At 40.4% G+C, this 16,655-nt stretch overlaps 1 protein-coding gene across 1 annotated transcript; it reads right to left on the bottom strand.

Moving 5' to 3' along the window:
* Nucleotides 1-3,747: 3,747 nt before the first annotated feature.
* On the bottom strand, nucleotides 3,748-14,942 carry NECAP1 (NECAP endocytosis associated 1). Its single transcript, XM_057703423.1, has 8 exons — nucleotides 14,825-14,942; nucleotides 9,857-9,957; nucleotides 9,596-9,700; nucleotides 8,828-8,909; nucleotides 8,023-8,131; nucleotides 7,751-7,934; nucleotides 5,811-5,913; nucleotides 3,748-5,476 (listed from the first exon to the last, which is right to left on the bottom strand). The coding sequence occupies exons 1-8, from the start codon at nucleotides 14,917-14,919 to the stop codon at nucleotides 5,428-5,430; spliced, it is 828 nt and encodes a 275-aa protein (XP_057559406.1). The 5' UTR covers nucleotides 14,920-14,942; the 3' UTR covers nucleotides 3,748-5,427.
* Between the last annotated feature and the right edge of the window lie 1,713 nt (nucleotides 14,943-16,655).

The raw sequence follows: 16,655 nt of genomic DNA, 5'->3' as shown, positions 1-16,655 counted from the left end.
ACACAGGTTCAAGCCCTAGTCTGGGAAGCTCCCATATGCCAAAGATCAACCAAGCCCGTGTGCCACAACTAATGAGCCTGCGCTCTAGAGCCCTCGAGCCACAACTATTGAGCTCATGTGCCACAACTACTGAAGCCCATGCATCTAGAGCCTGTGCTCTGCAACAAGAGAAGCCACCACAAAGAGAAGCCCGAGAGTAGCCGCCACTCACCACAACTAGAGAAAACTTGAAAGCAGCAATGAAGACCCAACGCAGCCAACAAATAGATTAATTTTTAAAAAAAAATTTTAATTTTATCCCAATAAAAATTAATTTTTTTAAAAAAAGGGAAGGAGCTCTCATCATTTTGCCCTTATACTTACCATCTTTTTGCACATCCTGATAGCCAGAATTAGAAGCAGCAGTAGTAGAAGCAGTACTAACAGAGAATTTACCATATGCTAGGCCTTGTTCTCGGCACTTTAAATTTTTAACTTATTTTATTCTGACAATAACTCTATGAACTAGGAACTATTATCTTCATTTTGCTTATGAGGAAACCAAGGCAAACAAGGGTTAATTTGTCAGAGGTCAAAGAGTCAGTAAGTGGCAGAGAAAAATTTTGTGCCAAGGCAGTCTGTCTCCTCCCAAATTCATGCTCATAACCACTACTCTTTACTTCCCATTAATCACCTATTTTGGTGGGACTGGGGGGGGTTATTAAAATCATTAAGTATATTCCCTTTCAAAGATTTATTTAAGCATTAAAGTCTGAAGAAAGTACTATTCTGTTCTTCATTTTCTGCCTACTCAAACATCTATTTTTCTACATACCCAACAAACTTTGGATCAGGTGCATGTTTAGACTCCAGAAGATGAAAGGTCCCTTGACAGACTTCCTTTATGTCTTTAAGTGCCTCCCCCGCCGCCAGGAAATCTGAGCATTATTTCCTACCGCTGTACTAGAGTTGCTGGGGGAGCCCGCCCTCTAGTGGTCACATCCTGATATGCAGGCAGATAAAGCATTCACAGAAATTGATTCAAAGACGTTTCCTTACTGTTACAGGTGCAGTGGCAGAACACACAGAAGACAGAAAAAAGAGGGGACTTCCCTAGTGGTCCAGTGGTTAAGAATCCGCCTTCCAAAGCAGGGGGCGCCAATTCGATCTCTGGTGGGGGAACTAGAATCCAAAATGCCTTGGGGAAACAGCCTGCAGGCAAAAGCACAGGGCAACTAGAGAGCCTGCGAGAACTGGACTAGGGAAGCCCAAGAGCAGCAACACAACATCCCGCGTGCTGCAACTAAGACCTGAGGCGGCCAAATAAATAAATAAACATTAAAAAAAAAAAAAGGGCAGAATTTTTTTGAAGACAAAAGAAAATATTAAAAAGCAAACAAACATTCATAGCTGGTTTTAATGTATTTGTGTTTAATTGAGGGGATGACACTAGTCTTGGGTTGATAAGGCAGAACATGAGATCTCAATGGACAATTATTTTACTCCTGACTCAGATGTAGGCTGTGGTATACTAGAGCTTTTTAAAAAACATACCACCCCCATATCTTAGTAACTTTGAAAAAGGGACTGAAAATGACAATTCTTATTCTGAAATAAATGCCAGACCACATGGTTTCAACCATGGCTGCTATAAAACCATACAAAGCCTATACATTCCCAAGGCTTAACGGACTTGAGGTAAGTGTAATTCTCTTCCTTTTCCTTTCTTTCTCAAGAGAATATGTGATTGATGGTCAGCTCCTGAGTATGAGTTCTAGTGACAAACCATATGTATCTTCCTCATGTACAGTTAAAAGGCAATAACAGAAATGATTTTTTTAAGCTAGAAAAAAGTTAAACATAACCAGAGTGCGATGTAATCTTAGCCAGTTGTAATAACTGAAATGAGACAGTAAGCTACCAAACTTATCAGCGGCTGTGCTACATGATACCCAGTTTTCCTTTTCCCAGGCCACAGAGTCTTCAATACTACTTTCTTGCGCCCTAATATTAACTGACTCTGGAGCATATAAATGAGCCCTTCTGCAACTATGACAAAGCATATAAGGAATACTTATGTCATGTAGCTAGGAACAACCAAAATTAGTGAAAAAAAGAAAAAACCCAACTTACTGATTTCTAGTCCCTCTTCGCTGAAATCACTGTTAATTCAACAAGTATTTATGGCATATGGAAAGTATTGGGTAGATAAAAATGAAGACTTTGCCCTTATATCAAAGAGCTTACAAACTAGTAAGAAGAGAATTTCAACACCAACCCCCCAAAAATCAAGGGAGATCATCTGTCAGACTGAGGGAGTAAGTAATGTTTCATGAAGCAGCACTTGAGCTAGTTTTCCAGGATGGGAAGGATTTCATCAGAAAGGAGGAGGAGAAGGGAAGGAATTTTAGGCAGAGGGAATTGCAAGCACTCAATGCCCATTGTGCTCATGGCATTTGAAGAATAGCTGGTGCGCTGGAGCTGACTGAGTGAAAAGGAAAACTGAGTTGAGGATGAAGAGCTACTTTGGACTTTAATCTGTAAGCGAAGTAAAACCATTAAAAGCAGTCAATGAGGAGGGGAGGAAAGGGCATGAGCAGAGCTTGGGTTCAGGAAGATTATTCTGGTGGTAACACGTAAACTGAACAGGGGCTAAGAAAGCTAGAAGCAAGCAGACTACCTAGAAGATTATCAGAATGCAGGAAGTGAGGAGTAATAAAAGCTCACACGACAACTGTGAAGGCAGATGTCAATGTTTAACTGAGAGGGTTGAGCTGGAAAAATTACTGTCCACATTCTCTGCCCCAAAAAAACTCTGCAGTTGAGGATACATGTTTACCTATCCCTTATAGTGCCTCACAACCTCAGTAACGATAAGAAAGGGCACGGTTGGAGAAGCCATCCAAGCCCTTCCCTGGGAAGGCAAATGGGGGGGGGGGGGGGGCGGATATCAGAATATCTGGAGAGAGCAATACATGTTACTTTTTTTCTTTTTGGCTGCAGCAGGAGGCATGTGGGATCTTAGTAAGCTGAAAAGGGATCAAACCTGTGCCCCCTGCAGTGGAAGCACATAGTCTTAACCACTGGACCGCCAGGTAAGTCCCAGAGTGTGTTACTTTATCTTTTTATTTACTTACTTATTTTTATTGAAATATAGTTGACTTACAATGCTGTGCCAATCTCTGCCGTACAGCAAAGTGACTCAGTTATACACATATATATTCTTTTTTGTATTCTTTTCCATTATGGTTTATCATAGGATATTGAATATAGTTCCCTGTGCTCTACAGTAGGACCTTATTGTTCCAGTATGTGCTATGTTAAATTGAAAACAAAAGAAAAAGAAAGCAGCACCCAAATCATTCTGATTCATCTCCTGTGATGATCACTGAATGAGAACTCCAAGATCCGTCTGGCTTCCAAAGTCTAACTCTCACTGCAGTTCTACCTCATGCATTGATTCCCTTCATTGATGCTGATCATAGATCTGGGAAATGAAAAGCAGCCTAGATCATGAAGATAATTTGAAGCAAATGAAATTAACTGTACCAGCAAATCAATAATAAATACAAGTGATCTTGACAAGGAGCCTCTGTGGGTTTAGAACCATAAGGACAGAGGTCTAGCCTTAACCTCTTAAAACCTCCATTTCTTGAAAAAGAGTAATAGATACAAAATGTCCTTTTATTATCTACTGGCTCACCTATATTGTGCCAATTAAATTAAAAAGAAAATGAAACAGGCAAGTGAAAAGATAAGAGACACTACCTTTTTCCATATTTTTAATTACCATTATTGCACCAGTACAGCATACATATGCTCTATATACATGTATCTTAAACTTCATTTTCAATTTTTCAGCAATTCAAATACATAATATATTATCATCTTGAGAATACAAAGAACACAACATAGAGGAAGATTGAGAAAATAGGTTCCCAGTAGTTAGTCACTAGTGATTCTACAGACTTTACTTTTAGTGTTTTCTATTGGAATTTTCAAATGTCCTGCCATGGCTCTGTAAGAATAGAGCTGCCTGGAACGGGAAGCAATGAAAAAAAAAAAAGAAAAGAAATGGACCCAAAGTTAAAAAGAGTCAAGAAGGAAATCCAAGAGACAGAACCTATTTTGAACCTAAATATAAGAACTCCCTTCAGCCAGAGGGTACACATCCAAACAGGTGCTAAAGGAAGAAGTGAGACCCTCCCACTTCACTCTCAAAATTGCCCCTTAACAGACAAAATAGCTGGTGCCTGTTCACCTAAGAGTGGGACCCCTTCACAGCATTGTAGAAGGAATGGCGGGCAGAGGGAAAGAAAGTGATGGGGAGCAACTTGCTTCTGAGATACTCTTGGTGATGGGTATCACAGCCATCATTTGGGCACAATCTATCCTAAAGCCATTATTCTCCAGCTTCCTTCATAAATGATGGTACATGTAATAGCAGCTTTCTATTGTAGAGCTGGTGGATTGAAAAAATGTTTATGAAAAGGAGCCAGATACCCAGGCAGCAAGGCAATGTGGGTACTGAACAAGAGTTAAGTACTTTCAACCTCTCTGCTCTACAAATTAGGTTAAAAACTCTAAACCCTTTAACTTTAGGTCAAATAATGGGGCCATTACAAAGTAACACCACGCTTCAAATGCAGCAACTAGATGGAGCTGCAAGAAAGTAACCGCTTCTCTAGAATATAACCAGGAAAACATAGCCCCTCGAACCTCCTTCATCCAACAGACACCCACTGATCAAAGATGCTGCACTATTCAACAGATAAAAGAAGAGTGGAGGTGCCACCAACACAACCCTCCTATCACAGGAAGAGACATGTAAACACACTAGAGGGTAACGGGGCTGCACCCAGCACTGGATGTTCACAGAATAGGACAAGCCTGAGGGAGGATATATAGCAGAGACCCAGGAACAGGTCTTTCTTCCCCCCTACCCCATCAAAATTCTGAATCTGTAAACACTGAGGTCAGTCTGTCCCTTTTTAGAGTCTTCAGTTAATAGAAAAGGAAGTTCTGAGGTTTTTGTCTCCCCTGAAATTGCTAAACAGGGTTTCACAGAGGCACACAAGGGTCATGAGATGATTCTGAAATAAGTTAAAGAATTTAAAGATGGAGAAAAATTTTACAGATGTTAGAGGTTATTTCCCCCTCGAAGAGACCCTGGCCTTTTGAGCCCTGCATAGTCAGCCACAAGTATAAGACCCACTGTTCCCCTGCCTTGTTAGTGAGCAGGAGATAAGAAATACTTTCTTGGCTGTACAGCAAGGAAGAACACCGGGGAGTGACACAACCAGCCTGAATGCAATGGAGAAGCTATGAAAAACGATTGTCCAGTAATTTTGGTTCTGGGGAGGAAAGGGGTTCTGAGCTCCCCTCACAGATTGGTGCCCTCAAGGTCATTTTTATTCAAGTCTGTCCTTAACATCCTGCCAGTGCTCTTCAGAACTGGACCCAGTTGGATGGCTGTGGTGCCTGGTTTGGAACAGAGCTGCAAGACAGGAGAACAGAGAGAAAGCCAAAGGCATATTAGGATAGGGACTCCATTCTTAACAGTTTCTAAGAAATTCTCTGCCCACAATTCCTGAAACTATACTTCACAGCAATTCTACTTACCAAGGCCTGAAATGTTCCACTCAAGCTTCATCCTACAGCTTTCTTATCCCACCATCCCCAGCACTCCTGTATTTCCTTACCTAGAATTCCTGCTGAGGACTCTATATGACCTACAAATGCCCTGCTTTCCCAGATGAGAGATTTCATTTGACTGTACATACATCATCGATACCCTGGTTAAAAGTATGCTGGTTTCCCTCTGCTAATACCTGGATGCAGTGCTAAAGTCTCCCCACAAGTCATTGCTTGCAGAAACTGGAGCTGGAGCTGGTGTCGTGACAGGAGCAGGAGAATCCAAATCTAAAAGGATATCTGAATACAAGGTAAGAGAAGAAATAAGGAAAGGGGAAACATAATAAAAATTTTAGAAATGAAAACTTATGTTCACACAAAAACCTATACATAAATGTTCACAGCAATTTTATTTGTAAAAGCCAAAAACTGGAAACAACTCAGAAGTTTTATCATGGGTGATGATTAAACATACTATGGTACATCCATACCATGGAATATGACTCAGCAATAAGTAGGAACAAACTATTGCTATACACAACTTGATGACTCTCAAGGGACTCATGCTGAGTGGGAAAAGTCAATCCCAAAGGTTATATACTATATGGTTCCACTTATATAACATTCCTGAAGTGACAAAATCAGAGATGGAGAGCAGATTAGTGACTGACTGCAGGGGGGTTAGGGATAGGGGGGTGGGGGGAGGCAAAGAAGGAGGGAGGTGTGGCTATAAAAGGATGACACAAGGGATCCTTGTCGTGGTGGAACTGTTCAGTACCCTGACCATGGTGGTGGATCCAGAAATCTACACATGATAAAACTGCACAGAACTACAGCCGACCCTTGAACGACATGGGTTTGAACTGTGTGGGTCCACTTATACACATGGGTCCGCTTATACACTCACTACAGTACTACATGATCTGTGGTTGGTTGACTCTGCAGATGTGGAATCATAGATATGGACAGCCCACCGTGAAGTTACACACAGATTTTCAACTGCATGGGGTGGGGGTGGGGGTGGGGGGTTGTGGAGTGGTCAGTGCACCTAAGCCTTGCACTGTTCAAGGGTCAACTGTACACACAAATGAGAATACATAAAAATGATGAAATCTAAGAAAGATCAGTAGATCGTTTCAGTGTCAATTCTGCAAAATGTTGCCACTGAGGGTAACTTGGGTAAAGGGTACGTGGTATTTCTGGTTTTTTGGGGTTTTTTTTACAATTGCATGTGAATCTACAATTATCTCAAAATAAAAAGTTTAATTTAAAAAAATAAAAATAAATACACCTTGGATATTATCCTCAGTGCCTTCTGGGAACACTTACCAAAATAAGTAGCCTATAACCACTTTTACCTCAAAAATTCCAGGAAGAGAAAGTTTGCCCTTAGCAATCAATTATAAATGATTAATGATATAATGTAAAACATCTTAAATTATAATTGACTAATTAATGATATAAGTTAAAACTTCCAGATTCTAATACTACATTCTCTAATCTTTGGAAAATTCCTTTCTGAGTTCCAATTTCTCATCCTTTAAATAGAAATAACTACATCTATTCTTTTTTCCCACCAGACAGTAAAGAAAAACGAAAATGTACTCATAAACCCAGATGTCATCTCATTTCGTCTCAACTGACCTTGTGAAGAAATGGAAAGGATTAAGAAATAGCATTCACTGAATGGCTACTATATTCCAAGTACTGGGCTAGATGCCATCACACCATTTCACCCTCACAGTCTTGGAGTAGTTTTACACTCCATTTTACAGGTAAGGATACTGAGACTCAAAGAACTTAAATAATGTTACCAAACACATCAGATAAAAAGTAGCAGAGCCATGACTAAAATCTTGGTCCATCTGACTCTCAGGCCTACTAGCATTTCACCACGGTACAATGAAGGAAATAGTCTTCTTAATACCTACCCATTTTCTGCCAAAGAACCAACCAGACACCATGACTCAGCTCACTAGAAAAGCTTCAATGCATTGCTAGAGGCTGCCAGAATCACCTTGTCAGTGCCAAACGCCATTTAACAGCAAAACCATCGATATTCTTCTTAGCAAATAGGTGTTACCCAATTAAACCCTAAGATATGATTTCCCAAAGTTAAAGTTCTAGAGAGATTTACCTGCATCACTACCTCCATGACTGGATTTTGGTACAGGTGGTGGAGTGACATGATTGCTGATAGCAACTGAGGAGGACGGTGGGGGAATTGTGACTTTGCCTCCAGGTGGGGGTGGGAGTAAGCTTAGGCCCCCAGCACCTGTAGTCTTGGGCTTAGAAGCACCTCCTTTCTTGGTTGTAATGTTCTACAAAAAAAAAAAAGGAGAGTGAGAAAAAGAATAAGTCACAGGCTTGTGGAAATACAAGGAGGTATATGGGGGGAACCATACTCACCCCAATACTCAACTTGATGGTCTGCCCTTCCTTGAAGCCCAGATCCAACTTGGGACGATTATCCATTTCCTGAGATTCTTTGGAAATCTCAGTTTCCTGCTTTACCCACCTTCAGTAAAACAGTAAGTTACTTTAATTGGGATTCCCTGAAAGCAGAGTCTGACACACAAATTTAAGTATAGCTAATTTATACGAAACATGATTCCAAAAAGTAGAGTAAGGGAACATGAGATGCGAGAAAGGAGAAGAAGAAAAGACAAGATAGACAGCAACTGGGGTTCAACACCACTGAGGAACCATACAAAATGCATATTAAACTCGTCCCTCCAAAAGAGGGCACTCAGCCACCAATTCCCATCCCCCATGGTTGAGTGCCTAGTGCTGTCCACCACAGCTGAGCCAAAATCAAATGGGCTTAAAAAATACTGCAACAGGCACAAAACATGTCAGCTACACGGAGTAACAAAACTGGCACATAACTCCCCGCATATCTCACAGACAGCCCTGCTGTTACTGTTATGCCTCCCTCAGCCACCTAAAAGCAAGGGCAAATTCCCCAGAAGCATAAACAAAAGCACCATCTCAAACCACTGTACAAGGGATTACAAACATATTCCAGCTATTAAGGAAAGGACAGAACAGATACAAAAATAATGTAAGAAAACAGAGTGAACGGGAAGATTTATATTCATGTGAACTAGTTTACCAAGTAAAAAAACCAGGAAGTAAGAGACAGTGCCCACTCAGCTGAGGAGCAGCATTCTCCAAACATTCAACCTGGTAACTAAGGACAAACTTCACTCACTTGAAGTGATCTTGCAAAGAGACATTAAAGTCGAAGGCATCACCACGATCTGAGAAGCCAATGCCAATGAAAGCACTACGCCCTGTGAAAAGGATAGGAATCTTCAGAAAAGGAAGTATCCCTTACAGCAAACTCTACCCAATGAAAATATCAATATAATAGTTACTCTAACTAGATAACGTCTGTGAACATGAAATATTTTCTCACCGGCCAGGAATCCACAAACCACATGCAGCCCATGGGCCAAATGCTGCCAGAGCTTGTTCTTATAAATAAAGTTTCATTGGAACAAAGCCACACCAGTTTGTTTACATACTGCCCATGGCAGCTTTCACACTACAGCAACAGAACCAAGTAGCTGCAGGAGGCCACTTGGCCCACAAAACCTAAAATATTTATTATCTGTGTATTTACAGAAAAAGTTTGCCAACCTCTGGTTGGACAAAAGATAATTGCCTTAAACACAGATGATAGAAGACCCACAAAAAAACCACCACAACAATGAACAGGCAATACATGTCAATTCTTTGGTTAGATACACATTTTGATTTATTTAGTCTACTTTTAATAACCATGTCTTGAACTTGTAATCATATCTATTACAAATAACATGTTAATCTTCTCCTTTACCAACTAGAGTTAACTTTGGACAAAGGGGAAGAAAAATTTAATAAACTGAAGTAACATATATCCATTGAGACATACTTCTGTTGAAGTGCATTAACTATTTTCCTAATCTCAACCCATTCAAAGTCCCTGATCCCTTACCGGTACCATCCTGGATCCGGATTACAAAGTAGCGGCTGGAATCTGTCACTGTCTCCACAGCAATACCAGGATATTGTTCTACTGGTGCCTGAGCAAAGAGTTCCCCTGACAGGTAAGAAAAAGACTTCTTTGAGCAAAGAAAGCAAAAATCTAAAACTCAGTTAACAAGTATTTCCATGCCAGTCCGCAATTTGAAGGTATTTATAAAAGAACACCAAACCAATGTCTCTAATATGTCAGAGGGTCACCAGCACAGGTTACCTGAAACTTTATCTTCGAGTTTAATATAAGCAATCTTCCCTTTTGAAGTGATTCGTAGGCGACCAGTCCAATCAGGTTGATCTAACTTCCAGTCAGATGCCCTAAGACAGGAAAATGAGGAAGCCTCAGGCCTTTGGTCCACATCTTTAAAACACTAAAAATCTAAAAATCTGCCGTATTTCTATTTCCCTGCTCTTAATTGCTTACTCTTTCTACCTATTAAATAATCAAAAGACTAATTCGAGATTCTCTGTATATAGATGCCTCATGTTACACATAGTCCAAAGCAAACAGAAGAAACGTTACCATTGAAGTCCAATAAGCATCAATAAAAATATGTAAAAGTACAAAAAAAAGGCAATTTAAAAATTTATCATTATGACACTATTTCACAGTGTAGATGGTATTTTATATAATAGCATTTTGCTGCCCAGGGAACAACAAAGTCTACTAAATGAAATATACTGGGTAACAGAAGCCTCCCAAATCCCTAAACATATTATCTTTCACTGAATCCAGCCAATATTTACAGAGTGTGTATTAAGTTGCAGATACTGTTCTAGGTGCTTGGGATATAAGAGGGAACAAAATTAATAGCCATCATGAAGCTTACATTCTAATAGAAGATAATAAAAAAGAAGCAATAATTAAGGGAAATAATATCTCAGAAGGTGATAAGTGCTAAGGAAAAAAGAAAATGCAGAAGCAGAAAAGGGAGACAAGGAGGGGGAGAATGAACAGGTTGCAGCATTCAAAAGGGTGGTTAGGGCAGGTCTTATTAACAAGGTGAAACGTGAGCAAAAATGTGAAGGAAGTGAGAGTTACCCACGCAAATATCAGGAGGAAAAACATTCCAAGTGTAGGAAACAGCTAGTGCAAAGATACTAAGATAGGAGCATGCCTGCCATATCTGCCCTCAAGCAAGCAGGTTAGAATAAAGTAAGAGATGAGGTGAGAGAGCCAACTGAGGGACAGATCACATAGGGTCTTGTAGGCCATTGTAAGAACTCTGGCTTTTACTCTGAGTGAAGGAGGAGCCATTTAAGCAGAGATGCGACACGATCTCCCCTTTATTTTATTTTTTTTTTTTTTATTATTATTATTATTTTTTTTTTTTTTTTGGGGGGTACACCAGGTTCAATCAACTGTTTTTATACACATATCCCCATATTCCCTCCCTTCCTTGACTCCCCTTTATTTTAAAAGGGTTATTTTGCTATACACAGCAGAGATGTAGCAATATGAACACTGAAGCAAGGGGATTAATTAAGAGACTACTGTAGTAATCTAGGAGAGTCACGATGGTGACAAGGAAGAGAGGAGCAGAAGTGGCTAGACTGCGGATATATTTAAAGTAAAGGCAGCAGGATTTTCTAATGGAATGGATGTAAGGTAGAAGAGAAGGAGAGACATCAAAGATGAAGTCAATGATGACTCCAAAGTTTTTAGCCTGAACAGAGGAGTTGCCAATAATTGAGATGAGGAAGGCTACCAGCAGAGCATGTCTGGGAAGAAAGGTCAGGAGTTCAGTTCTGGCTGTGTTGAGTCTGAGATGTCTAACAGATTTTTCAAGAGGAGATATAGAGTGTGCATTTGAATATATGAATCTGGACTTCAGGAAAGATGTAGATTAGAGATACAAATGTCCATGGAAACATTACAAAACACTGAATACTTATAATCTGTATTATAAATGAATTTGAATGAAATCTAAGACATTATTTAAACATGAACCAATTTTACAACACACTGCATTTATGATTTTGTTTTGCCAGCAGCGTGGAAAAGGGAGGACAAAGTAAAAGTTATTAATAACTCATCCCTTGGGAACCTAAAGACTAATACTTGCAGGTTAGAAAGGTAACAATAAAGTACATCTGAATAAAAATAAGTTTAACAAGACAGTAAGCAAATGGTGGAAAGGAAGAAACGAAAATTTAAATTAGGACAAGTTCTGAATAGGATTTATAAGACAAATCTTTGTCATGACCTTCTCTCTTGATGTCCTACCTCAAAGACCCTCAAGTACCTGAATCTGATCCAGATTAGAGTGCTAGAGGACCCTGTCTATTAAATTTTTTAAATGAGCCATTACTTACTCCATGATACTGCCATGAGCTAGATTTAGTATAAATCGGCTAGTGAAAATATTAGGAAAAAGCCTACTACAGGTGCTACTTTGGACAGATTCTTTGGCTTATCTGCGTGTATAATGGCCAGTATTTAACAAATTCTCAGTAAATGAATGGGTACTCATGGTAGCAGTTCCCCTCAGCCCTGAGCCTTACCTCCTCTCCCAATCCCAGACCTAGCCAGAGGAATTCTTGGTTTTACTGGTCTTCTAAACCGACCTTCACAAATCTACCTTGGCAAGAAATCTTACAGCAGCCATATGGAATAGGCATGAAAAGCCTACCATCTCTCTCTAAATGAAGAAAAGGACAAGCAAACAGCAAGTAACAATGCTTACCTAACTTCAAAGTCCAGCATTCTTTTCATTACAGTAAAACACACTATAGGGTTTAATACTGATTTAGCTGGAGAGGAAAGTAATGATGAATAAACAAAAGTTCTGTAGGTCGGGAAACCATCTTCTTATCATTTATAAGTTTCACATCAACCTAAATTCTCCTTCCGAAAGTCTGCTCAGTGAAAGTTTGGGAAGCAACAGCTTCCACTAGGTGAATCAAAGTCCATTATTTCGTCTCATCTTATTAGTCACTCAAAGAAAGCATTTCTCCTGCTTCCTATAAAGTCCAGTTTTTCCTTTAATGTCAGCCTAGAGAATAAATCACACTCACAATGTAAAATGGGTTCTGGTAAACAAGAAAGATTACATAGACAAAAAGACAGAACAGTACTATTTATCAAGCACCTGTTCCAGGCATATGCCGATTCTTGTGAAAATTAAGTGAGAGGATCTCACAAAGTAAGGAATATTCTATTCATTTTTACAGATGAGGAAACTAAAGTTCAAAAGAGTTAAGTGACTTACCAGAGACAACCCAGCAAATAAAGGAGAATCACGACTCAAACTTAGTTCTGCTCTCTTCACTGATTAAGAGAAGAGTGGCTGAGGTAAAAAGCCTCTTGTAGGATAAGACATCAATAACATAGAATGACAACCAAAAAAAAAAAAAGGAAAAATAAGAAATTGCTTTGATAGCTCAATGCAGTTAACTGGCACAAGGATAAACCAGAAGTGAAGATAGAGAATGCAGATGGGTGAGAAAAGAAAGGTCTTTTAAAAAGCCTGAAGAAGAAAAAGAACAGAATCCCACTTTGATGTGTATCATATCCTTTAGGAAGTCTTATTGCCTAAAGTGGGAGGTCATGAGCTATTTTACTTTATTTAACAGTGCAATCAACACTAATTTAAGTGTAATCTACTAATTTCTTTCAGTCAACATTTGCAGAGTCTCCACTATGTGCCAGAAACTGTGCTAGACCCTAGGAATATAAAGTTTAAAAAGACCTCAAATGGTTCGTGGTCTAGTCTTGAGAACAGACACCAAACAATCGATGAGAATGCAGAAGGAAGAACTCTGTGATACAGACAGGCACAGGTGCTATGGAAGCACCTAGAGCACACCTAAGCCAGAATGGTGGCTCGAGGGCTCGCCAAAGAAGGAGAGGTCTCAACTGACTCACACATACTAGTACCTGTGGCTAACGTCAAAAAGCATGTAGTCTTATTCATGGTCAATTTGGGGTCTGATTAAAAGCTTGAAAGTAGGACTACCTCTTTGCCAAAAGGTACAACCCACAGCATCTAGTGCACAGATCAGCAAGCACAAAGATACGGATGCACGATGAATGAACCTCTGATAAGGGGACAAAACAATGTACATAGGGAAAGGATAACTTTTCAGCTGAGGTATTAATAAGTGCCAAGAGGAAAACCATGATGGTGATGTGAGTCAGAGACAGAAATCAAAACAGTATCTTATATTTACACACTGTTTTACTGTTTACTAAATTCTTTTTAGGACATTCATCTTAAATTCACATTTATTATACGATCTCATTTAATCCTCTAAAAACTTCTACAAGGTACGTAGCTGGAACAGGTTTTTTTTTTTCATATTTTACAGATGAGAAAACTGAGGCTTGGAGAGGCTAAGAGACAGATCTCAAATTATATAGATGCTAAGTTTTTTTTAACATGTAACCCAGTGAGTTACATGTTAAGTCTTTGGACTACGTGACTAGGTGACTTCCTACAGCATCCTCAGACCCTCGTCGTCATTGGATTACAAGGTGGTTAGTTAGTCCTCCAGAGAAAATGCTGCGTTAACTCTGGAAGTAAGAGCTATAGGAGAGGTTGAGAAGGGGGGGGAAGAAAGGAAGAATGAAAATACTATACTATCACCAGGAAAACATATTGAAAAGAGACAGATTAGACAACCATTGGAAAGCTTATGATCATAACCTTTGCCCACTGGCAAAAGAGCTGAAGGGAAAAACCATATGTTGGGTGATGCTATTTGGTGACAAGACTGAACAGCACAAAAGACAAATTAGCTCATCCAGAGAGGGGCCAACGACACCATGCTTACCCACAAATACGCACGAGGTATTGGAAATGGGGGTGGGGGACAGAGAGGGAGAAGATGAGGGTGACAAGCTGAAGGACGCAGGGAAGAGCGAAGGAAAGGTGACTGGCGATGGAGCAGACACGACTGGAAGTGGATGATGGGGAGCAGATGGGTAACCCACAGGGGTCCGGGGGAGGAGGGGTGGGAGGATGCCGGATGGTCATTTTTTTTTTTAAGCGGAAGAAACAAGAAGATGGCAGTCCAGAGCGGGGGAAGAGCCGGCGGACAGGGGGACCACAACCCAGGTGGGGAGGTCAGCAAGGTGACAACCCAGAGGTGGCAGTGGCAGGGACCGACAACGTGCTACCTGAGGAGAAAAGTGTCATTCCAGACCGGGTACGCGCATGCCGCAGTGCCTCGAGATTAGTACCTGTAACCGCGGTTGGAGGCCCGGGGCGGAATCCGGTAGACGCTGACGTCGGGCTTCACACACAGAACAGACTCGTACTCCAACTCGGCCGCCATCTTGGCTCTACTCGCCGCGCCGCTGGGGGCGGGGCGTCAGCACGGGGGGCAGGACGTGGAGGCGGGGAGTTGCGTTACGCAACAACTTCCGCTCACGCTTCTTCCGCTCGAGCTCCGCTGGATTCCTGAGATTAAACTCCCGTGGCGCTGGTCTAGGAAGCCATGTTGAAGCCTGGAAACGGTGAGGTTGCGGGACTCACCATCTTGGGTAATGGCAAGGATGCCTTCTAAGTGCATGATTCACGTTAAGAAAATCTCAATCCGCGAGAAGCGAGGAGGGAAAACGCCATCTTGCTGCCGGCAGGTACCCGCGGTGCTCTGAGAGGACGACGACCATCTTGAAGTCTGGCGAATTTTTTTTCTTCCAACAGTCATTTCTTAACCGTAGTTTCTAAGCAGAAAAGGGGAATGCGCCTGTCAGTATTCCCAACTTCAGTACCTAAAGGAAGTGTATGACCCAGGTGTAGACGTGTTGGATTTTAACCTTCCCGAGTCCAAACTTCAAAAACGCCCAGCCTGATCCATTGCCTTACAACACCTTTTGATCTGAGTTTCGAGAATGGCACCTGTTGAACTAGTCTGCCACACTTCGTGTGTATTCTGGATATCTTTTTGGAAATTTTGCCCATTTTAAACTGTAAATGGGATCAATTCAATTCCTGACCAATTAGGAAAGCAGTATGAACTGTTTAATAGCCGCTATTTGCCCCCAGTCGTCTTATAAAGTCCCCTGAACTGTCTCCATAAACACTTGCCTTGTACGCTCCAAATGTAAACTTGCCACAATACTATCACTTAATTGATTTAATAAACACAGACAGCAAATGGAAAACCGAGATACCAGCTCAAGGCTGTCTTACTACAACAGCGGTGATCTTCACTACTTCGTTATGTTGACTGGTTGGAAACTTGTCTCTAATTTGTCTACCCTGCGTAGCAAAGTGACATCTTAAAATTCAAGAAGAATCGTAATATTCAGCCCTTATAAGGATGTGGGGAATCAGCTACTCTCATACATTGTCAGCAGGAAGGCAATTTGGTACAGGATTTCTGAAGATAAATTTAGAATTGATCAAAATATTGTATGTAACCTTCAATGTAGCAAATCTACTAATAGGTATTTTAGAGAAGTTTTTATGTGTGCAAAAATATGTACAGTAATGTTTATTACAGCATTGTTTGTAGTAGTGAAAAATGGAAACAACGTGAATGTCTATCAACAGAAAATGGTTAATGGCATATCCATTACTATAGGATGCTTTTGAGAGATGTGTGTGTATAATATATATAGTAAATAAGTAAGTATAGGTGTATAAATATTAAGGCCATGAAAGAGATCCAAGATTTTCTTATAAAGCAAATGTTCACTTAAAATTTCGGTAATCCTTAACTACTTAAGGTTTCCTGAGCTGTCCATGTTCTTCATATTCTTCATACTTTTGCATGCTTTAAAGCTTCAACCTTAAACACTGTCCCCTAGCCTGTTAATTTGGCAAACTAATATGGTCATATATCAGTTCAAATAAGACCTCCTCTTGTGACTTTGCCAGGTCCTTTAGATGAACTCCTCTCTAATGCTTGCACTTGCTTTTGTTATACCTTTTTGTTGTACCCAATGTGTTGTTATCTTCAACTATCTCCCAATAAACCATCAGCTCCATAAAGGCAAAAACTTCACTTTTTCAGCACCCAGCACAATGCCCTTAACATAGTAGGCAGTAATAATTGTTGACTAA

Source organism: Hippopotamus amphibius, chromosome 12, assembly GCF_030028045.1.
Source record: "Hippopotamus amphibius kiboko isolate mHipAmp2 chromosome 12, mHipAmp2.hap2, whole genome shotgun sequence".
NCBI classification, from domain to species: Eukaryota; Metazoa; Chordata; class Mammalia; order Artiodactyla; family Hippopotamidae; genus Hippopotamus; species Hippopotamus amphibius.
Note: the sequence above shows the minus strand (reverse complement) of the source record. Positions and strands in the feature narration are given on the sequence as shown.

Coding starts and splice junctions, on each gene's coding strand:
- NECAP1 (XM_057703423.1), bottom strand. CDS start 14,919: ATGGCGGCCGAGTTGGAGTACGAGTCTGTTCTGTGTGTGAAGCCCGAC. Junction 8,910..9,595: donor CCGGATCCAGGATGGTACCG/GTAAGGGATCAG, acceptor TCCTTTTCACAG/GGCGTAGTGCTTTCATTGGC. Junction 5,914..7,750: donor TCATGGAGGTAGTGATGCAG/GTAAATCTCTCT, acceptor CCTTGTATTCAG/ATATCCTTTTAGATTTGGAT.